General features: G+C 41.4%; 6 protein-coding genes across 7 annotated transcripts; 4 read left to right on the top strand and 2 right to left on the bottom strand.

Moving 5' to 3' along the window:
• Positions 1-698: 698 nt before the first annotated feature.
• LOC107189115 (regulator of chromosome condensation-like) lies at positions 699-2,954 on the top strand. Of its 2 annotated transcripts, XM_015577588.1 has the most exons (6): positions 699-876; positions 984-1,067; positions 1,456-1,829; positions 1,909-2,275; positions 2,346-2,618; positions 2,697-2,954. In XM_015577588.1, coding segments are annotated over exons 1-6 (1,293 nt in total). In that variant the 5' UTR covers positions 699-875; the 3' UTR covers positions 2,891-2,954. The 2 variants fall into 2 exon arrangements, with proteins under 2 accessions (XP_015433074.1, XP_015433073.1); XM_015577587.1 differs by lacking the exon at positions 699-876 and having other exon boundaries at positions 886-1,067.
• A 566-nt stretch (positions 2,955-3,520) lies between these two features.
• Positions 3,521-3,899, bottom strand: LOC107189118 (mitochondrial import inner membrane translocase subunit Tim10). Its single transcript, XM_015577591.1, has one exon. The coding sequence runs from the start codon at positions 3,819-3,821 to the stop codon at positions 3,531-3,533; it is 291 nt and encodes a 96-aa protein (XP_015433077.1). The 5' UTR covers positions 3,822-3,899; the 3' UTR covers positions 3,521-3,530.
• A 1,505-nt stretch (positions 3,900-5,404) lies between these two features.
• Positions 5,405-7,004, top strand: LOC107189116 (G patch domain and ankyrin repeat-containing protein 1 homolog). Its single transcript, XM_015577589.1, has 4 exons — positions 5,405-5,566; positions 5,690-5,982; positions 6,320-6,562; positions 6,632-7,004. Exons 1-4 carry the CDS (start codon positions 5,409-5,411, stop codon positions 6,799-6,801), a joined length of 864 nt encoding a protein of 287 aa, XP_015433075.1. The 5' UTR covers positions 5,405-5,408; the 3' UTR covers positions 6,802-7,004.
• LOC107188968 (decapping and exoribonuclease protein-like) lies at positions 6,980-8,335 on the bottom strand. Its single transcript, XM_015577373.1, has 4 exons — positions 8,043-8,335; positions 7,740-7,963; positions 7,279-7,655; positions 6,980-7,201 (listed from the first exon to the last, which is right to left on the bottom strand). Exons 1-4 carry the CDS (start codon positions 8,333-8,335, stop codon positions 6,980-6,982), a joined length of 1,116 nt encoding a protein of 371 aa, XP_015432859.1.
• Positions 8,336-8,814: 479 nt separating this feature from the next.
• On the top strand, positions 8,815-10,749 carry LOC107188967 (protein misato). Its single transcript, XM_015577372.1, has 6 exons — positions 8,815-8,983; positions 9,068-9,148; positions 9,223-9,666; positions 9,743-10,188; positions 10,241-10,467; positions 10,541-10,749. The coding sequence occupies exons 1-6, from the start codon at positions 8,906-8,908 to the stop codon at positions 10,747-10,749; spliced, it is 1,485 nt and encodes a 494-aa protein (XP_015432858.1). The 5' UTR covers positions 8,815-8,905.
• Positions 10,750-11,069: 320 nt separating this feature from the next.
• Positions 11,070-12,170, top strand: LOC107189117 (calcium and integrin-binding family member 3). The gene is made up of 4 exons (XM_015577590.1): positions 11,070-11,187; positions 11,250-11,370; positions 11,453-11,627; positions 11,953-12,170. Exons 1-4 carry the CDS (start codon positions 11,102-11,104, stop codon positions 12,168-12,170), a joined length of 600 nt encoding a protein of 199 aa, XP_015433076.1. The 5' UTR covers positions 11,070-11,101.
• The last annotated feature ends 10,698 nt before the right edge of the window (positions 12,171-22,868 follow it).

Here is a 22,868-nt window from a genome sequence, read left to right as displayed (position 1 = left end):
ATAACTACTGGAAAGAGGAAATCTCTTCTGCAATCTAAGATCGAGTAACGCGATTAACCAGCGCATAGAATTAATAAAGTTTATTAAACAGTTATAGGTATCTCCGACAATCTGTTACGTGAACTGAGTAATTTACAAACAATAACAACAATTTCGTATCCATGAAATGATAACGGTCGAATAATCCTTTATAACCTTACGTGTCATTGAAAAAAACCAAGATGAAATGCTAACTTACCTATTCAATCACGATATTCAAATGTTCGCGCTTAAATTTCGGTTCGTTTATGAAAATCGCGAAAGTATTTGAGAAATTGAGTAATATATAGTTGAGCTTATACTTATCGAGCGGCATTTTTATTAAGTTTTGAATAAGACAGGTGTTCCGAATATAATGTTTCCAGCCAATAATGCGCGCCAAATGATTTACTACAAAGTTTACAAACGTATTTCTAATAACTGTGTCTCAGCCTATCAATCACTGTCGGGAAATCTTCCGTATATCTTGTAGACTTTATTCATTGTAGTTTTTTGCAGGCATTAAGACAATTTAGAATGTCTTCTCGGTGTATTTACAAACAGAAACGGTGCGATGAGACAAGGAGAAATAGAGTTTCCGTTACAAGGGTCATCCTTCGTATGATGTTTCGTCGGAAGCGAGGGTCCGTAAGTTGTTGAAAATCAGCCGAAGCATTTAACGTGACGAGGAGTTTTGTATGTATGTACATTGTACATAAATCAGACGTGAGCGCCTCCTGCGAGTTGCGCAACAGCCGCGAGGATTCAGCACCGTTGTAACTTTTTGGCGCCAACTGACATTCGGACTGCAAGGCGCTGTATAAATCCGGTTCTCGTAACAATTACGTTGAGAAATCAGTACGTAAACGATCGACGGTATTAAAAACGATCGTTCGTTCGTACGTTACAGTCATAAAAACAGTTTTACTCGGGTAGTTCTAAACATAACCTCGGTATGGTTTCAGTGCCGCCAAGGAAAGCAACAAAACGGTCTGCTGAAATTGCTTCAAAAGGCCCAAAGGAGCCGAAACAAATTAAGAAAAAACCAGGTAAGTTTTTGTTGCGTCCACGTTTAATATTTTCCTGGATTAATTTCCCGACATCTTTTGGCGCGGAAATAGTATGTATCCATTAAGGCGGGAGTATCTTATCGAGAACAGAAACCCACTATGGATATCCATGTGTTTCGACGTTACGATCGATAAAATTATTATGTTTTTTTAATTATTGTCCAAAACAGTATTCACGGTTCAATTTGGTTCAATTTTTCACATTTTACGAAACCGTTCGTATGATTCTCTCACATTTCATGTCGTAAATATTGCGTGTCGTAGGGCTTAACGCGATTTATAAAATACAGAAACGTGGATTGTACCCCCATGAATAAGCTACCGTGTTGGCTGGATCCTTACATGCAGTATTTCGTTTTACATTTAGTTATTAAAACTGACTTACGGCAATCTTCTACTGGCGGCGTATTACTGACATTTGGACAAGGCGATGTGGGACAACTTGGTTTGGGAGAGGAAGTAGTCGAGAAGATACGACCAGCCGTTATTTCTGGATATCAAGATATTATAGCAATAGCAGCTGGTGGCATGCACAATGTGTGTCTAAGAGAAACAGGAGAAATATTAACTTTTGGATGCAATGACGAAGGAGCATTGGGAAGAGACACGTCTGCAGATGGTTCGGAAACCAAGCCAGGATCTGTCACCCTGCCTGGCAAAGTTATTCAGGTGACAGCTGGAGACTCCCATAGTGCTGCTCTAATAGAAGATGGAAGAGCTTTCGCATGGGGTTCCTTTAGGGTATAATCTTTTTTAATATTTTGTACATTGCGTTCTACTTAAAATAAAAAATTATATAAAATTAAAATTTACTTGTTAGGACTCCCATGGCACTATGGGTCTAACATTGAAGGGCAATGAACGATTTCCAATAGAAATACTGCCAAACATAAAGATAGTTAAAATAGCATCTGGTGCTGATCATTTGGTTTTACTTAGCGAAAATGGAAAAATATATACTTGTGGATGTGGTGAACAAGGTCAGTTAGGCAGATTAGCTGCCAGAGCAGCTAGTAGAAATACCCGTCATGGTATGGGTCCATTATTATCCCCGGGTCTAGTTGAATTTAAAATTACAAAGAAACTAGAATTTGGTGATGTATGGGCTGGAACATACTGTACATTTGCTAAAGAATATCATTCAGGAGATATATATGTGTTTGGTTTGAATAATTATTATCAAATGGGTAAGTATAGGGGAAACATTGACAGAATACTAAGTATAAAGTACTATTATATGATATGAAACGATTGTAGGTTTAAAGGATCCTGTTACCCAGTTTCATCCTCAAATATCAAAGACGTTTAGCGGAAGAACTTGGAGACACATTAGTAGTGGACAGCATCATAGTATTGCCCTTGACGACTCTGGCCAAGTATTTGTTCTGGGCCGCAAAGAATACGGTCGTCTTGGACTGGGATCTAATTGTTCGGACGCGAAAGAATTAACACCAGTTCCCGCCTTAAGTTCCTTTAAATGTGTCGACGTTGCAGCAGGGAGTGCTCAATCTTTTGCTGTTACTGAATCAGGTAGTTGCATAGTATTATTATCATTAATATCTGTACATACTAAATTTCAAGAATTATATATTACGCCTTATTGTACAGGAGAATTATATGCATGGGGCATGGGTTCAAGTGGGCAACTGGGTACAGGAGAGGAGGAAGATGTTGAAGAACCTATATTAGTTAAAGGAAAGCAGTTGGAAGGAAGAATAATAGTACGCGTAGCGGGTGGAGGTCAACATACGTTAGCATTAGCAACAACTGGTTTAATAAAAGAAGAACACACTGATCAATGAAACGAATTACAAAATTTAAAGTGTCACTACGTGATCAAAATTTGAACAACGAAAAACTTATTCCGTTTTGATTCTCCTTGCGTAAAAATCACAACAAAGGAGAACATGTAAGTAAAAATATTTTTCACAGTATATTGTAATTTTGACATTAACACAAGATACTTAAATCTGTACATAAATTGTTATGTCACCAAAAATTACATCATTGTGCTTGTAATGTTTAATATATGAATAAACATTTTTCTACATATGGATCATGTTTCTATCCAAGGTATTCCAATTTATTATACTTAATCTATATATACGCCACTACCAATTCAAATGTAACCCAAATACAGGTATAATCGTATAATCAATCAAACGAATCTATTTAAAAATTTTAAGGTTTTTAGCCAATTATTGATACTGCTTAAAAGACATTTTATTTAGAGCTACATAGATAAATATGGAACAACACTTTGGTGAAACTAACTTTTATAAACTATAGAAAAAGATTAATGACTTTAAAGAGGTAATGTTGGTACTACCTTCAAAGGTGAATGTTTCTGAACATGATTTTAAATTACCTACAGAAAGAATATATTAAATGCATAAAGATAAGATTTACAGTAACTATTTTCTTAACAAACTACTGTTTTATTTAATTTGCTTTTGGTTGCTCTGCAACTTTGCCCTTCAAGAAACTATCTTCTTGCATAGAAAGCTGAGTCAGTTTCTTCCCAATGCGTTCATGAACATCTAGATATTTGGCAATACAACGGTCCAAGCACACAGATTCTCCTTTGGACAATTCTGCCTCAATATATTTTGGTGGAATACATTTTCTATGGCAAGCAGATGTCATACGATTGTACATATCAGACATCATCTCAATTTCTAGATCTTGTACTAATTTTAACTGATCTTCTCCCAATTGAGGTAACTCAGCCATATTTTTCGTTTGATTGCTTATTGTTTTATAATCTTCAAATTTTTAAACAGACACTTTAGTTTACCAAATTAACCTTGCGCATTTGTTGCTTTCTTTTCATATTCCGATATCTCCTGTCATTTACACTTTTTTTGGAGAATATAAAAGCATATATCCCTGCACCTGCAGTTATAGTCCTGTAAAAGGAAATGCTGTATGAACAGTAACTACGAATCCTCTTTATAATATACAAAACCGCAACATAATAAATTGAAATGAATATACAGACATTATTTATTATTACATAAAAACTTATGCAGATATTGTCATACAAGAAGCTAATCCCGAAAAAAAGAATCGATAAAGACATTAGTCTTCGCAGGTGATTTAATTGCACATACCTACCATGCGATCCCTATTTTCGCAACAGTTGGCAAACCCATTCTTTTTTAAATTATGTTACGAAATACTTTTGAATTACAAATGAAAAATTTGTGTATACCTGTACAATCATGCAACCATACGACCATGTGACCTGTAGAGCTTGTAACCTCTTTCGGTTAATTCACTAGATAAGTGAAATATAGTTTGAAGTAGTAACGGTAACATAATAAAAATTAAAACTAGACGTGAAAGATATTCTAAAGGTTGATACTTTGTAAATTATGATTTCAATCATGTAAATAATGATCTAAGTACGTAAAAAATTATAAAGCACTATACAGTACGCTAATGTAAAACTACTTTGAGAAAATTTATACGCGTACAACCAAAATGATCACATATTATCTGCAAATACCTAGTAAACTTTGCATTTCATAAGTTTACGGTCAGTCCTATCTCCTATCCTAAATATATTTATCCATATTTTCGTCACCACGCGAGGAAATCCAGGGAAAACGACGATAGAAGTCCGTACGTTACAAAGGTAATTGTTATACTGCGTAGAAAACTGACAACTCGTTACAATTGATAGTTTCTCGTTTTGCTATTTACACCGAATGATATTAGTTCTGTGTAAAAACCTACTATCCTCTAAGAAACGAAAATAAACATTGTAAAACAAACGACTGTTTTTGTCAGACGATGGTTTAAATATTTTCATTGAACAATTGAGGTAAAAGGACATCGATGACTAAGTCAACGATAATTTGTCGGTGACATTAAATGTTTGTATAAAGCAGAAGTAAAATCATGTTAAAACAAAGCAACTTCTTTAATCGTAACATCGATATGACATGGAAAACGTTTGTTCGAGAATCTCACGATGTTCCTGACCTATCGTCCGAAACAAGAGAGCATCGATTAGGATTCGAAGGAAGTCAAGCAAAAGAGGCTTATGAAGAAATTATACGTCCAGAAAGTGCCGTGAAATGTTCACTGGAGAAACACAAGAACTGTAAACTGAACACAGCTGCTGTTCAAAAGAATACAATAGTGAAAAGTATTATTCCCAAAGAAAAAGGAAAAAGTAATCAAAATCCGCAGGAAAAGGTGTCAATTAATGCTATATTAAAAGCTGTAGAACAAAAAGATCTAAAGTTCTTAGTAAAACATATGACACAAGAGAATGTTAATTTAACAGATGATTTTGGTTGGACACCTCTAATGTCAGCAGCTTATTGTGGACACTTAGACATTATAGAATTTTTACTAAGTTTGGGGGCCAACAAGGAAACAAGAGAAAAATCTGGTCTTACAGCTGCTCAATTGGCTCTAAAAAAGAATTATTTAAATATAGTTGCTTTATTGAAAAAGAAAACAGCATCTAGGATTAATAAAATTCCACCAAAAATACATACTGATAATTTACAAATAAAAACTGATGGTTTGTCACAGACAAGGTCTGAGTTAATAGATGCATTAACAAGTTGCAATGGAACTGCTACCAATATTGGTGATAATATACAAGTTCAATCAAACCAAGACACAGGATTTTACTGCGAAATTTGCAAAATCAGTTTTCATCAGACAACTTGGAAAAAGCACGAGACATCTACACTTCATATTTTTAATACAAAACCTAAACTGCCAAATGCTATGTATGGCATATCAAGACAAAATAAAGGTTATCAAATACTTCTCAACTCTGGATGGGATGATCAAGCTGGTCTTGGTCCATCAGGAAAAGGAATAAAATATCCTATTAAAACATGTCTGAAAACTGATAGGAAGGGATTAGGCCAATCAAATGATAAGGAATATAGAGTAACCCACTTCAAACCCGGAGATCTGGCAGCAGTTAATGATATTAAATCATGCAAACAAAAATGTTTAAAAAAGAAAGATAGGGAAAAATTATTACATAGAGAAGTTAGGAAAGAAAGAGCACTGCGTATTGCTTTATCTTAAAATGATGTGTAGGACTTTTATAAGTTAACATTTAATTCTATTCAAAGACTGAATATAATGTAATTTTTATATTTGCTATTTCTTTAAAATGTGTAAGTGAACTGTTTCTTGTATAGTACATAGAAAAAACTTTTTGCAGATAAAGTTATATTTGAATAATTCATTAGAAGTTTTGTTACAGATGAAATTTGATCAACAGAAGGCATTAAAGCATATACAGCAGGTAGAAGAAAAAGCAAGTGAGATTCTCACAGATCGACAAGAAATAGTTGCTTTGGACAAAAGAAGAAATGATGATAGAGTTGGAATGAGAGCATTACAGAAGGAAAAATGTAATAAAACATGGGTGACTGTTGGACCATTATTGCTGAAATTACCATCCAAAAGTGTAGAAGAATTACTCATGAAAGGTTGTGTATTCTTTATTAAACTTATTTTCATTAGATAAATTATATTTAATTTTATTTTTCCTGTTACAGATCAAAAAGAATGTGATATTGAAATCAACAAATTAAGAAGTGATTTAAAAGTTAAAGTAAATGAATTACGAGACTTAGAACTTAATCCACCTGTTCCAGGTTTGATGTTACAACCTATGTCTCATAAAGAAATGTCAGCAATAAAGCAAACCTTGGGTCAAAATTCGTAAAAGTATTTAAATTCACTCTGTTAATGTAAAAAAAACATTTACTGATATTGTACGAACATGTGATCAATCAATTTATTTCTGACTTTCTCCTGGTGAAAATGAATCTAAGCACGACATAAATCGGTTGATCGGTTGACGACATAGATCGGTAGAAGTTTTTTCTTTAAACAAAGACACTTTATTTCTCAAAATATTGATTTGCTTTAGTAATATACCAAGGATGTAGAAATACATATTCCAAATCAGGAGTAGGTTTTAATTCTTCAACTGTAATTGTATTTTTTCCTGGTATATACGTAAATTTATACAGACATTTATCATAATTTTGAGAAATTACTGCTTTCATACGTTCTAAAAGCCCTGTACAAAAACTTGTACATCCTTCAGGATTCCAGTCATGCTGTAATGGAAAAGAAATTGCTGAATTCTAGGTTACATGCTCAACTAAAACTAGAACAGATGTTTCATTTTAACTACCTTTGAATCCTTTACTAATTTGTTGAGATTAAATTTCTGTATAGAATGGACAATACCATTATTATCCCTTAAACCACATATAATTTTGTCTATACCCACTAAATAACTTTGGACCCACCATTTAAGTGTTCTATGTGCTCTGTAACTGGCAATACTATTCTTGTATAGATTAAGAGCATTATGATGCATTGTTTTCATTTCTACAAGTTCAACTTTTTTTCCTATTAATGTATCTTGTATTGGATGCTCAGAACAAACGGCATCCACTTCAGCACCATAAAGTAAAATGTTGTTGCCAAGTCTAGACTTAAAAACACAACAAAATTCTTCATTTTGATTTAATGGTTTAGATAGATCTGGATTTTCAGAAGGACTATCTATTGAAAAGCATAATCAAATTTATTACTCATTTGTTTTAAACATTTAAATTGTGGCAACAAATTGCTGCTTACTGTGCATACCTGATACCAAATACTGTTCAAATTTATAGCCCCAAGAAGTACATCTTTTGTGAAATTCATTTTTATTTATTTCATATCGTTTCTTTTTATCTGTATCGAAACCACATAAATATATAGTGCCTTTAAATTTTGACGCGCATATTATCCATCCATCTCTGCTGTCAAATGGTGTGGCAAGTAAATTACTTAACACGCCGCGATAGCAAACAAATTCCGGTTCTAACCTAGTAGGTAATTTTGAAAAGTTAAAGATTTCAGTGAAATTGTTTAATGATAACTCATAATCTTAAAAACATGTCATACCATCTTCTATTCTTCGAACGTTCCATTTGAAGGTGATTAAAATTCTCTGAGATCCATTTCAATAAGTAATCTATCTTTTTATTTATATTGTCCAGTTTCTGAATTGTATTTAAATTGTCATCAAGATTAAAGTCAACATTATTCAGATTTCTTGGTTCTTTATAATACTTCAATTGCGACAAATCGCTGTGATAACATCTGTTACCATCGAAACAGTAAGTACCGACGATTTGCGGTTCGGTAAAGTATTCTTTACATTCATTATTTTGTAAGTCATTTACGCAAAAATACATTGTTCACTTTCTACACTCTTCATATAATTTAATGTAACTTTTTGAAGTCAATCAAAACTTAATTTTAAAGTATTTTACCACTAAAAATCATTGGCAGAGCTGGCAGAAACCAACAAAGACGTAAATATGGTTTATTCGGTTTATTTTCCAATTACAATTTCTAGTACGCATGTGCATACTATACTGTCACTGTGAATGAACTACCATTGAGTCTTAAAGTGACTTAAAGTATGACTATTGTATGAGTACTGTATCGCGGAGTATTACGTGTAATGCCTAAACCACAGCTGTGACATTATTTTACAATGAAATTGCATTACTACAGAGTTGTAGAGTATTCATACGAGTGCTGTGTGACATGTGACATTACAGGGCCATTTTACATATTAATAAACATAATAACATATATCTGTAGCGTCATCTACGGTAAAATGCCCAAGCTAAAAGTCTGATCTTTTGTTATTTATAGCATTGACTGTTACAAGACATACTGACATAGAGAAAATTGTCGCTTAACCATACACTCGTAGCGGTCTGTTTAAAAAACTATACAAAAATAAATTATAGAAAATGACATCACGAGAAATATTAACTATTCAAGTTGGCCATTACTCTAATTTCGTTGGAACACATTGGTGGAATCTACAGGTACTTAATAAGAAAGTTATTTATACAAAGGACTGATACAAAATATTTTAATTTGCATGTCTTTTGCATTTTACGTTTTTATAGGAATCCAACTTTTCTTATGATCCTGATAATCCCTCTGAAATAAATCACGATGTACTGTACAGAGAAGGGGAAAATTTACAGGTATAAATATAGATATGATACAATTTGTTTTTAAAGTGAAACATCAAAATGACAAATAAATTATGTATTTTTAGAAACAAGTGACATATACACCCAGATTACTACTTGTAGATTTGAAAGGAGCACTTGGATATTTAAAAGAAGAAGGTACTTTGTATAATGTTCCACAGCAAGACGAAACAGAATTTCTGTGGAACAATAAAAAAGTAGAAGTTACTAAGGAAGAAACTGTTCGTAAGACTCCATTCATTGAAAGCCTGAATAATCCTTCGGGAGTATCACAATCGACATCTTTTAATTTTGACGACGATGTTAATACATGGGTAGATTATTTATTGCCCAGATTTCATCCTAGAACTTTAAATATAATTAAACAGTACAAGCATGACTGTGTGGAACGTCCATTTCATGTTTTCACTTATGGAAGAAACTTATGGAGTAGCGAACAATTTTCGGATGATTTCTCTGATAGAATAAGAAGATACGTTGAAGAATGTGACTTAATGCAAGGTTTCCAGGCAAGTGCATTCTTGTATTTATATAAGTTATTGTTGTAACAGAAATTAATAATATTGATAATATCTCAAAATGTAGGTGATTCTAGATTCTGTAAATGGCTTCGGAGGACTTGGGGCCTCATGTATAGCACATTTATACGATGAATATGGAAAGGGCATAATATCGTTTCCATGCATGGATAGCATGACGACCAGATCCTCTAAATTAGGTTCGATTAGAGCTTTTAATACTGCCCTGTGTTGGCAACACATAGAAGAACATTCTTCGCTCTATAGTCCACTTTGTTGTGGACAAACAGGTTGGTCTCAATCAGAGAATCCACGAATGTTTGAACACTTAACATATGACCCTGAACTGAAATATCACACTAGCGCGATACTAGCAACTGCTTTGGATGTTTTGACAATGAGATATAGACGCAAAGAATATCCAAATGTCGTTTTAACCGACTTGTGTGCGGATCTCAATAAATTGGGCCGCAAAGCAGCAGCAACAAGTTTGACTTTACCGTTCCCAATGACGCCGAAAATGGACTTGATTGATGTGTTGGACGAATTTACAGGAACTTTTAAGGTTGAAGCGTCCTATGCCACATGCAATGAAACAAGTCTCAAAACCAGCCTATAGATGTTCTAACGTTCACGAGATGATGTCGCTGTATTTAGCTTGTACTTGTCATGCATCGGCGACCTATTTATCGACCATTTCTTCGCCACTGAAGGTAACACATCCATATCCGAAAATCTTCGGCAAGAATGTTACTGAAAAGGGAGAAGTTGTTGGATGGCCCGTAGGAAATGGTACATTAATAATATACTTATTCAAATTCTCTTAATAAGTTCAATGTTTCTATCGATTAATTTTCATTTTCAGATGTCAAGTCTGTTTCTGTTATGGCTGGGTTACACAGTGGAAATAGCCTTAACACAATGTACAAATCTTTGCACGATCAAGTGAGCAAAATAAGAAGTATAAACAAATTGCATGTCTTTACAGATTCTGGTTTAGAAGAAGATGAATACAAAGAATGCCTTAACCATCTGCTTGATTGCAAAGGAAATTACGAAGACCACTATATCTAGGCAATGTTAATTAATTTAATTAGTCCGAGAACTAATTGTTTATCTTTGTACAATACATTACTTTTGACTAAAAAGACATGTTACTTCAATTTCTTTATTTTCTCCAACTTTACTTGCTCGCACGTTTCTCACGTTTGAAAATATAATTAACGTGCTTAAATTTCCCTGTGAATGCCTGATTGAAACGCCTCCGAAACTGGGTGCGGCACGACACACCCTAGTTATATTAGATTTCCTATCGGGGGTGCGAGGACTCAGTTGGAAGTTCTAACTCGTAAATGCGACACCCGGTGAACTCGTTTCGATGTGCAGACTTGTGGATCATTCGTGAACTGTTCTTGCAAAACTAGAAATGGGAAACAAGGTAGCCACGTTTACTGAGGAACAATTAGAGGATTATCAAGATTGTACTTTTTTCACGCGTAAAGAAATCTTAAGGTATTCAGACGGTAGTTTTACTCTGTTTCGTTTCAGCGCCTGTAGACCGACATTTTTTTCAGAATATTTAAGCGTTTTCGCGAGATGGGAAATCCTGGGATCATTCCACGGACCATGACACCTCAACAAGCATCGAGTCTTCGTATACCGCTCTCGTGTTTGACGCGTATACCAGAGTTGAAGGTTCTTTTCATTCGAATACTCGTACGATTGCTAACATCGATGAGCGAACCTTTGTATCGGTGATAAAGCGGCAATGTTTCAGGAAAATCCGTTCAGGCAACGTATATCGGAGGTGTTCACCAAACGTCAGAATTCGGAACAGTCGTCAGCTGCTGACATCGAAGGTATCTGCTTCGAGGAGTTCCTCGAGATGATGTCGGTTTTTTCGGAGCAGGCGCCGCGGGACTTGAAGGTCTTTTACGCCTTCAAGATTTACGGTACGGACCACCGCGTGCACCAGACAATCGGACGAATCGTGAAGGAGCTTCAAGATCGACCTTGTTGCACCTACGGCCGTTCGTGTTTCTACGGGATGTGAAGCGAGCATACCATACGTCGCTTAGACACGACGATCGCGTTGCGACAGAAATATCTGCCGGGGGTGTAACTATTGATTTCTTGGGAAGCAGAATCAATTGCAATTCTTTATACTATAGTAGTTTCATCGATTGTCATGTTCTTTGTCGCGGTGATGATCCATTTTCATTTCAGAAATGACACGAGTATAATGTGAGATAATGTTCTTTAACTGCGTGTGAATAGATTTCGACGAGGACGGAGTACTAGGGCCGAGTGATTTGGAGCGCACCTGCAGACAGCTGGTCCAAGGTGGTTTGAATGCCGACGAGGTGGCCACTGTATACCGGAAAGTACTCGAGGAAAGCGATATCGACGGCGACAGTGTTCTGTCGTATTTGGAATTCGAACACGTCGTCACGAGAGCTTCAGACTTCATGGCAACCTTTCACATAAGAATTTAATCCTGTTTGTCAGAGCGGTACAATAAAACTAAATACGAAAACCTCTAAAAAGGGAAGTATGTTTATTTTCAATGCGTACAGTCAATTGACACTTCTTTTTCAACTTTGAGTTATTTTTTAAAGATGACACCGTATCGATCCGTATTGCTATTCGTACAATATTAAGTGTAAACATTCGATAATTTTCGGGGTATAAATAATTAAAATTACGATGCCAATAGTGAGTTAAAGATGCTGCTGATACACTCTAAGATCGCGAAGGGTTAACCGAAGTTTCGATTAATTTTATTTATTGTCTAGCAAATTATGTACTTGCGTATCACCACGGTACCTAGCTTTAACGATTTTTGAAAGGGGAATCGGTACATGGCTATGCTACGAAAATATGTATAAATCGGAGAGTGACAAGTTTGGTGTTTCCCTTGTTAGTTTCCTATCGAATAGTGTTTCCAGTCGCGCGTGAAATATAGCAGAGACATCGGATCTTAACTTCTTGTTCGATGAATTCGTAAACGTTCGCACAAATCTCCGTTATCCGAGCCGATCGGACAGAATAGTTCACGCAACGTGCAGGGTTCACGGTAAATGTATCGTGAATAAAAGCATCTCGCAAACTCACGAAGGATAATTATTAGCTCCATGGATCTGTACGTGCTTACTAAAGCGCTATCGTATAAGTACTTGCGGGTCACAAATATACTTTCTTACACGGCCCCATAAGTTGCCCCTGTTGAGCAATAACGAGCAATCCCGACTAAATAACCGGGCCATTCGTTTTCACTCCGGACAGGAACCTCCCGTGCGTCTCCGCCACTCAGGGGAATCTTCAATAAGACTACATCACTCTTGCAAAGAGAAAAAAATCAATTTCACGTATAGCGTCGGCATAATGGGGGAGGGGGTGAAAAGAAACAGCGTGCCTAAAAGGAGGTCCTTTGGTCGTAGTTACGTGTACACGCGTGTAATGGCGTCAGTAAGGTGTTGCATTCAAATAAAATGCATCTTCGTGGATCATACGATCTGGTAAAACAACGACGGTTGAACTGCTCGAACTTCTACCCAGTAGGTAGTGTACGGGGTCATCGTAAATGGGAAAGAGGAAAATCAAAAGGACAGGCTAGTGTGCAGTTCTGGAACAAATCATGTTCCTGCTGCCACTAGAAACATTTTGGAATCAGAACTCTACACGTGTATATATATTTGGAATTCCAAATAGCAAACTACATGAACTTCAATAATCGATTTTAGATGTAATGTATATAGATACTATATTACCTCTCTCAAGGGAGAGAGATTTGTTCACGTTACCCGGTAACGAGCTTTTGTAAATCTGATCGTATTGGATCGCGGAAGTTTGAAACGAAAGCTTCACCGTGGCTAATGGTCTTTTCGGTTGTTACGTAGTCCCGGCCGCTTCTCGACGATTCGGAGCTGTCATGGTAACGCCGCGGTGTCGTGGTCCGGTCGTCTTAAAAAGCGGTCGAAATCGGAGATACCGCCCTGTGTTACGGAGCTCGACCAGTTATAGTCGGCCGCGCGGTAACTAACCGAGTCTTGGGACCAAGGCCATCCGGTCACTTCTCATCCCTCTCTCTCTCTCTCTCTCTCTCGCTTCCCCGCCTCGAATCCCTACCGTTTCTTCTCCTGCCGGTCCGTCCGGAGGCCCTCGGGGTCCGAGGAAGCCCCCTTGCCTCTTGGGTCCACGGACGACACCCTCTGTGCCTCTCCCCCTCCCCCCTGCTCTTCACCTCATGGGGCCCCCAACCCCTCTCCGCCGTGTGGAGCAGCGAGGATCGCCGCTCTCAAGAGTCTCCCCCTTAGCTATCTCGGCTAACCAAGCAACCGGCCAGCCAACCAACCACCTTCCATGCCGAGGTAGGTATTCGTACATTCTTGAGCCTCGTCGACGTTATGCGACGCGATGCGCCGTGGATCGGCTCGTCCCGACGAGTTGCGCACCGAGGGACCAAGATGCCCTCCGTGGTTCGAACAGAGGGAGGAAGGGATCTAGCTGGAAGCGAGACGAGAAGTCAGAGGAGAAGAGGAATGAGAAGGCAAAGATCGCGGGTGGCGGCGGCGGCGGCGACGGACCAGAAAGAAGAGAGAATGAAGAAGACGAAGGCGAAGTCGAGGAGTCACGGAAGAGAGGGGGATCCGCTGGTAGCGGAGGCGGTTGGCGGAGGGCAGATTTGAACCTGACTTTTACAGCACCCTACGTGGGCGAGTTCTCTCGCGCGGGAGATCTCGAGAACCTTCTTCGGGGCCTCGACCTCATGATCACGCAGCGACATCATTGACTCCGAACGTATTTCAATGGCTCGGAGATCGAAGTACACGGAAAACTCTCTCTACGCGAACGAACGGAAAGCGGATACACTTTGCTCGTATCTTCCACGAATGATTTTACGAAGCATCGACCACGTCGAGATGTTTCTTCGTTTATGATGTTCCTTCACCGATACTGCTAATCGTATCGACGAAAATCTCGATGAAATTGAGCTACTGATTATCATTCGATCTCTTACAACGATATCGTGAAAAAATGTCCACTTTTCGTTAACCCTAAACTTCGTACGACTCTCGTATTTTGAGCCCCTTCGGGAGACCCGAGAACTAACGTTTGTCGAAATACGAAAGATACATTATTTATGATTCGAATGAATGTTGGAGTTTACCACGATGAATAAGATTGCTTGGCTTAAACGAATTCTGGTGTAGATGTTAACGGTTAGGCTCGACATTGAGGCTCCTGTCGGCCACCAGTAAATGTCCTCCATGGAAAGCATATACCTACGCATTGCTTTCTGACAAGGTTGCGTCGACCACTGTCTAGTCGAAATAATATTGGCGGTCTTGTGGGCACATATCGCGTAGTGGTTCATAAGGAGGCGAGAGCTTGTATATAGAGAGAACAGTCTACCAAAGAGGGGGAGGAAGGGTTCCAAGGAGCCGGTTGGCCAACGGAATGTGGCTTGACCGGCCGACCATCCCCCGCCTCCTCTACCATGAATCCATCGAGAAGCAAAGAGCAAGAAGGAGAGCCAGATAGAGGACTGGCCCAACTACCTCTGGATCCTAATGGGCCCCATTGGGGTGCTCGAATATTCTTTCGCTATCTCCGGGCATCTTAGCCGTGAGATTTGTAATCCGGGGGAACGCCGTTTTTTTGACGTTCCCCCCTGATGTACCTGCGGTTCCCTGATTTTCGACTCGTCCACGTTCGGACGAGTCGAGAAGAAAGAGTATAATATATATATAGATATATTTTCATCGGTTAGAATCGGAAAAGGAAGCGTGATCTGTCACTGGTGAAAACGAAACGCGATTTATGCGTTCGAAATTGGACGATTGAGTAGGCAAATAGGAGATCGGCGTATTATTGCGAGTCTATCTTGATCTGTCGCAATCGTTGGAGGTAATTGCCAACTTCGCCGACACGATTATCTCTATACATGGACAAGAAGGGAATAAAAATGGCTGCAAACTATGTGCCTATCCATTGACCATGCGGAGATGCTTGTCGTTGGAAAATGTGGTGAAGCCAATGCGACGCGACGGTATACGTCTCTTGTCTTGAATATCCCCGATTCGCATTAACGATCCATCGTTCTCAGCAAACATTTCGTTGGGAAATCGTATGCGGGAGTGCTGTACGAGGGAACTTTCGCAATCAGCATAATTGTATTCTTCTAGTATCGGCGGTTTTACGCGCCGCTCCGCGTCGACTATATCTCTGAAATTACGTCAGATCGCAGTCACCGGCTCGCCGGTTCAATGTTGCATTTTATATAAAGTCTGAAACCGGCGAACCGGTATAGGCCGGCCCGAATAAAACTTCGCGACGATACTCAACGGCGTTTCGCAACTGGTCGTGGCCGGTAGATCAGCTTTCCGCTCGAGTACCACCTAAATTTATTCCACGAGCGTTCCGTGCATTCGAAAGCCCCCCCCGTATCGTCCGCGGAATATCATGTGATTTCCACGTTTTCGGCAAATAAAACCGACCTCCATCGACTGGAAGTAGCCGAAAGCGAAAAACGAGGGAAAAGTCAAACGGAAGGAACACCGAATAGCAAGAACGTGTAAGCCGCGCGAAACCGCGGAACGACGAAAACTTCTACCTTGCTAATTGTCGAAATGTTTGCGTTACGTCATTCCGCGATGCAAACGAGAGATGGGCGGCGGCAGCTGAGACGTCGTCCTTCCGTTTCGTCCGAATTTCAGAGAAAGGGCGTGATCCGCTATCCTCCATCCTTTCTCGTCTCTGTAAACTTGTAATCGCAAGGCAACACGCATTGACTTACCTACGTAAGCACACGTGACAAGCGTAGACAACCCTGCCAATTATTTGCACAATAACTCACGTTCCTGGTATCAACAAACAAAGTGCAAACACACCAGGCGTCGGTTTTATCGTATAGCTCCTTCGGCCAGCTTCTCGTTTCATGTTCTTTTGCTTTCAGTACCACTGAAAATCAACGTCCGCGTACGAGTTTCGTGATCGTATCGTTGATAAATCGACCTACGATTCTTTCGTAATTTTGTCCAGGCAATCGTCGGCGCATTGCACGCGCGAAAACTCGAGATTCGATCGGTCGACTTGCCTGGAAAGTTCCCGAAACTCCGGACAGCCGTTCGATATTGTTACCGATACAGCGCGTTTCTTCTCGACGATTACGAAACGGGGAAACTGGTTAACGTAGTCGCTGGTCGTTGCGATAATCCAACCCGACTTTGCGCCAGGGCGGAGTCGAAAGCAATGAATTTATCCGCAGCTACTTGGAAGGCAATGGATTCGTTGCACCGAATAATTATGGCTGCCCTGACATTATTCCGGGAGTATCTAATCGCGCAGAATGTAGCACCGCGTCCATTACCAGAGACAATGATCGATACCCGATCGTTTGCGAAACGATCGTACCGTTGATGTCGCCGTCTCTGGGACGAATGCGCGAGACCGCGAGACGATTCGTCGTTTGCGTTTCACTGTTCATTCGTTGAATACGAAACGGACGATCGTTTAAAGTTCGAATCGCAGAGTATCCGAACCGTTCGCTCTGACATTTTCGTTTCGTCGGGATCGCGCGCCGACTCCTCGAAGTGAAACGATGCTCCTGTCCGTGAATTTCGAAAGGTCGCCGACCTTCTAACGCAACACACCGGTTAATCTGGTATATACCGTGCCACGCAATGGAAAATCCCCCGCTTTCGAATCGTTGGAACCACCACCGGGTACCACCGGGGGCATGGTAAATTACGGGACAATCGATGCAATCGCGTGCGTCGTCTTACCACACGATCGCGGAGCAGAAACTGCGGTCCGTTCGGCGTCTTGAATCGCGTTCCTCGACTTGACACGAGCAAATAGAGAGCAGAAACGCGGACGCTCGCGCGCACGGCGTTTTTTTAATTGTTCCGTCCAATTACGATACCTTCGGGTGAATAACTGAAAACCTCTACCGGGCCCGCAAGAAGAATGGGACAGTCGTGCCGATTTAACGAGGCATCGCGAAACAGTCTCGAGTGATGGTAGATGGCGGCGATTTAATCGCGGCTCTGTCGACCGCGAAGCCGACTCCTCGCTCGCGATCAACGAAGGTATTGTATTCCACGGAAAAGGATCTGTCGCGACCGAAGATAGCGCCTCCGACGAAGGTGAGCCCTCTTTCCGGTTAAATCCGTATTTTCACCCGAACCATGGTCCTCGATTTCTTTCCTCTCCCGGAGAGCAAGCAACATTTTCGAAAAAAGAGTATCCGTCACCGTTTCACGTTCCCCCCTCTCAAAAGCGGTTTTACGCCAGCCATTGAACGGAATACCTGTTCGGGGACGGACGAAAGAAAGCAAAAAAATAGCTCCGTAAATAAGTAGCTCGCCCCGAGAAAGATGCGCGATCGGCAACGATCGCGAAGTGTACTTTAACTGTTCTAACGACCGCGAAGAGGTTTGCGTTACGCGAGCGAAACACAACGATGGGGCAAGCAGAAAAATCGCGAAAGAGAGTCGGGACGAGCGTGTAGGGTACATACATCCGGATGAACGTGCGTGAAAGTAAAGCAACACACTGGTTATACACGTAGAATCAAAGGACGGGAACAGAGCGACGGTCTCGACGAAGGCAAGAGCTACGAGACGAAGAGGAAAGAAAGAGAGGGCGGCGCTGACGACGAACAGGAGGAAGAAGAAAGGAACAGAAGTGGAGGACGAGAGGCACTCCGTTGGAGGGTTTGCCGAGGAGGTCCAGACCGGGCTCCCATCTGCATAACCGGTATATACCGGCAATGTAGACTGGCCACGGAGGTAGAATCGAGCATGTTCCCCGGCACGTTATATCGCTCGACTCGTCCCCGCGCGAACTAAAGTATAGGACAGACCTAAGACGAGAAACGAGAGACACGGAGAGGCAAACCGGTGGGACAGAAAAGATGAGAGAGGAGAAGAAAAGAGAAGAGAGTAGCGAAAGGTAGAATACGTTGAGGAGGTTGGGCCCTCGTGTAGAGTCGCTTCGAGAAGGAGCACACGCGGTATCCCTGCCTGTTTGCCTGCCTGCTTGCCTGCCTGCTTGCCTGCCTGCCTGCCTGCCTGCCTGCCTTTCCTGCCAGCGAAACTGGTAGAGAGAAAAGCGTAGGCGCGAGTACCCGCCGACCGATGACATCATCGGTGTTCTGCCTCGAGTCATTCTCCGGCAGAAGTCTTCGTTCGCTCTCGAAACTCTTTCGAGAGTATACATACGCTTGCTACCTCGAAGGATGTCGATTTTTCTTCGAGCTATCGGGACTTCCGTTGCGTTTCACCGCCCCGTTGCCGCTAGAACGAACCGAGCTAGTCCAGGAGATTCCTTCTTCCGCCCTTTCTGTCCCTTGCTGGCATTGACTCGTTACCTTTGATTACCATTGATACGTCTCGCGAACTAATTAAAAATTTTCATTTCCTTTCTGATTATTAAGAGGCATCGTGATGCTCAGGAAAGCGGAATCGATCTCGGCGACCGTGATATGCACGGCGCAAGACCCTCCGTTACGTATCTAGTCTCGTTCGGAGACTTCAACACTCCGACAGCTGCAACCGCAACGTCGGTTTCTCGGCGACGCGACGATCTCGAGCGTTATTCCCGTTGACGTCGTCTTACGACGCATCCGGATAGATTCAACTTTTCCGTCCGATGCAATCTATTATATATCAAGCAGCTTGAGGAAAAGGTTTACGGTTCACGAAGTGGGTTCCTTTTGTGTACCTTATGGTAAAAACGTCACGGATGATATATATATATATATATATATATATATGTATATATATCGTTGAATTCGATCGATCGAAATACAAGGATCGTTAGCGTCGAACGAAATGAAGCTGTTGAACCGGCGGATTAGCCTTTCAAATTCTTAATCGTATGGAAATGGAGAAACGGTATCGCCGAGAAAACGTTAGAACGAATTCTTCGAGATTTCGCGGTTCGTTAAGAGGTTCTGCGACATGTTCGGTTTCGCTTGATTATTTACGAGTGAACGAAACTGCATTTCCAGAGAAATTCGTCGGCGGCAGGAACTTGGAAGGTGAGGTACGGATCAGGGAACGTTAACTGGGAAAGCGGTAGAGACGGAGGGGCTCGAAGAATCGAAGGGTCTCTCGAAATTTTACCTGAGACATGTAATCAATGGAACGATTCTGGAAAAATAGAAGAGGACGGGACCCGGCCTAATGGTACATCCGTTGGGAAAATATCGACCATTGTATCTTGCCGCGGCAGGGTACAAATCTTTTCCGAGGACCACAATGACGTTTGCATCCGTTCGAAATCAACGTTTCTTGCAACTCACCGAGAAATGTTTCTCTCCCTGTACTTTACTGTTGCATTTTAAAGAATGTTTCTCGCTGTTAACGGTCCTGCGATCTCGTTAGAGATACTCGCTGAAGAATGGATCGTACAAACTGATTTTTTAAGCGTATTCAAATTTTTACTCGCAGTGCATAACTCTCGTACGCGAAACTCAGCTGTTGGTTATTATTTACAACGGAGAAAAAGGAAAAGCAGGCACAGACGGTGGGGCCAATGGTCGGTGACGAACGTTTGCAAGAGTAATGGACACGTGAAGCGAGTACAAGAAAACGCAGGAACCTCTACCGAGCTCGAAACCTGTGCCGGGGCCGTCAAGAATAAGGGGCGAGAGAGATCCATAAACTTACAGCGGACCTCGGGGCTCACGGGGGTTCTGGGTAGGTTTTTCTTTTTACCGGGCCAGGCAGGTGCGAACCGATTTCTATAGTCTTCGGCTCGGTAACGGCCGCCCTTCGTGCCAACCGTTCACGCTGCGCGGCTTCTGCCGAACGAATCCTCTAGTCGAATCGAATTAAGGGTACGTACATTCTAGATATTTTATACTTCTGTTTTATACGAATTCGAAGACGTAGCTTCTATCGACGATCACGCTTACGTTTCCACTTCGTGAATCGTTTCACGGTCTTCTTTGCTATCGCGACGAATATGAATGAGAAGAGAGCTCGCATTCACGATTTTCGGGGAGTCTCTTTTGTTTTCGACGTGCGTTCGATCGCTAAGAGTTCATGCACGCAGAACAAAAACAAAAAAAAGAAACATTCTCGGACGATAGACGTCAAGTGGCTATACGTACGGCGTTTTAATATTTTTTCCTTTTTTGTTAATATTCTACGAGAACCCCGCGACACCAGAAACTTTTGTTGGCGAAACGAAAGAGGATTTTACTTTGAATGCGAACACGAAGTTTAAAAAAAAAAAGTCTGTGTTGTGGCAGCTCGTCTCGATCGCGTACCCACGGCACAGCGACGCGTTCGGTAACACAGAATGGATATTATTTGAAATAATACAAGAACAAATAAAAAAAGTCAGGTGTACGCGATGAAAACGGGAGAAACGCGAAAGCAAGGACGACGCACATCCGCCGGAAGCCGAAGGATGTCGGCTCGTGACGCCAACGCGTTGCACGCAGGGTTGAATTAGCTTTTATACCTGAACAGAGCCAGGTGAGTTACCAGACCTGGGATATAACAGTACCGATCCTTTCAAAGGAACCTCCTTCGAAACGAACAATAAAACTCGCCGAAAAGTGACCGATCGCCGTATATACGCGCCGGTTAAGTTTCAGAACTGTACCGAGGAAAGTCCTGTCTCTTAGAAATCCTCTTTTCGATGGCTCGAGAAATCATGGGTACCAACTGCTTGGCCGAGTCCGTTTGGTCACTTCGAAAATTAATGCCCTATAATTTGTCCGTTGCTACGATCGAGTTTCCTTACAACGACGGCCCAGACGATACGAATTGCGAAATGAAACATATGTTTCGTACGGCTTCGATCCGTGTACGATTGATAATCGCGAACACGGTTGCGCCGCGGCACGCTCGTCCAGGCAAACGAAGAAGCACGTATTCTCATGAACAAATTTCTCGCGTGAGTCACAAAACCGATGTCGACGACGACCTTCGAGGACCTGGTGTTCAGGGCAAGCCGATACGCATGCGAAATTTCATTCACGTAAGCGTCACGTACGGCTTAACGTTGCAACAACATTCCAAGAATAAGTTGGGGACACCGAAAACCTCGCCGGATTCTCTTTGTTTTTCGAACCGTATTGCCAGAGACGCGGCAATTCTCTACGGAACAACGGTGTCACGGATCATTAATTTAGCATTGTCTTTCGTTTCGAATAAATACGAATCGTATGGTACCATTCGAATATACATTGTTCTTTCGTCGGGCACCCTTTTATCCGTATTGCGAATTATGCCTCCGTTGATATCCAACCGCGCGCATAGCTCCCGTCACGGCGGTGGCTTTCCCACAAACTGAAAATGGATGACACGTCTGCGAGCCGCGTAACTTCCCAGGGCTCCATTTTCAAACAGCGGAACCGATTCACCGTCGTTCAAGGAGGCGTATCTTTCGGGGTGCATAAATGTTCTCGTGCGCCAAAGGGCGTCGCGCCAGGTCGTGCCTAAAAAAAAAGACCGAAATGTTTTCCCTTCGAGCGAGCTTACACGGGGGTCTCGGTTAATTATATTCGCCGGTGTGCGTTTCGTGGCGCTCTTTACCCTTGCCCAGTCCGTTAATTGAACGATCCCGTAAAAACTAATTGCATTCGAGCAACAAATATCGGAGGAGCCTGTCCGTCCCGAATAAGCGGTAGCCAGCACGGCTCGACGGCACGGCGTTGCCGGGTCTTGACGATCGGCTCGATCTCCAGCCGAAAAATCCATTTTACATTCCGCGCCGCGGTATCGCCAATTAGCAGGCGAGGCATGCGGATGGCGCGAGTAGTCGCTCGTCGTGATTTTGTCCGCGGGTAAGAACGACGCATCCGGGTCAAAGTATCGCTCTCGGTGGGGCCTGCAATTGCATTCCATAACGCGAGGGGTTACGAGATTCCTTGTACCCGGGTAGGTGCTCTTAGAGAGCAATTGAATATTAGGTCATTCGTGGTGGGACACAGTAAAGTTGCAAATAATTATTTCACGTTTATAAGTAAAGGACGGTAAGCGGGATTAATTTTGAAAGCGATTCGATCCTACAGCCGGTGAAATTTACCGGAGGAACCGTATGAAAATCTACCCCATTTGTATCATTCTCACGATTTGGTCACATATGTACGTTTGCTAATAGATTCGAGCAGGGTCGACGAACAGATTCGAAGGAGTTACCGGACCATTGGCATGCTCTCGGGGGAA

Source organism: Dufourea novaeangliae, unplaced genomic scaffold, assembly GCF_001272555.1.
Source record: "Dufourea novaeangliae isolate 0120121106 unplaced genomic scaffold, ASM127255v1 scaffold125, whole genome shotgun sequence".
NCBI classification, from domain to species: domain Eukaryota; kingdom Metazoa; phylum Arthropoda; class Insecta; order Hymenoptera; family Halictidae; genus Dufourea; species Dufourea novaeangliae.
This window is presented reverse-complemented; position numbering and strand designations above follow the sequence as displayed.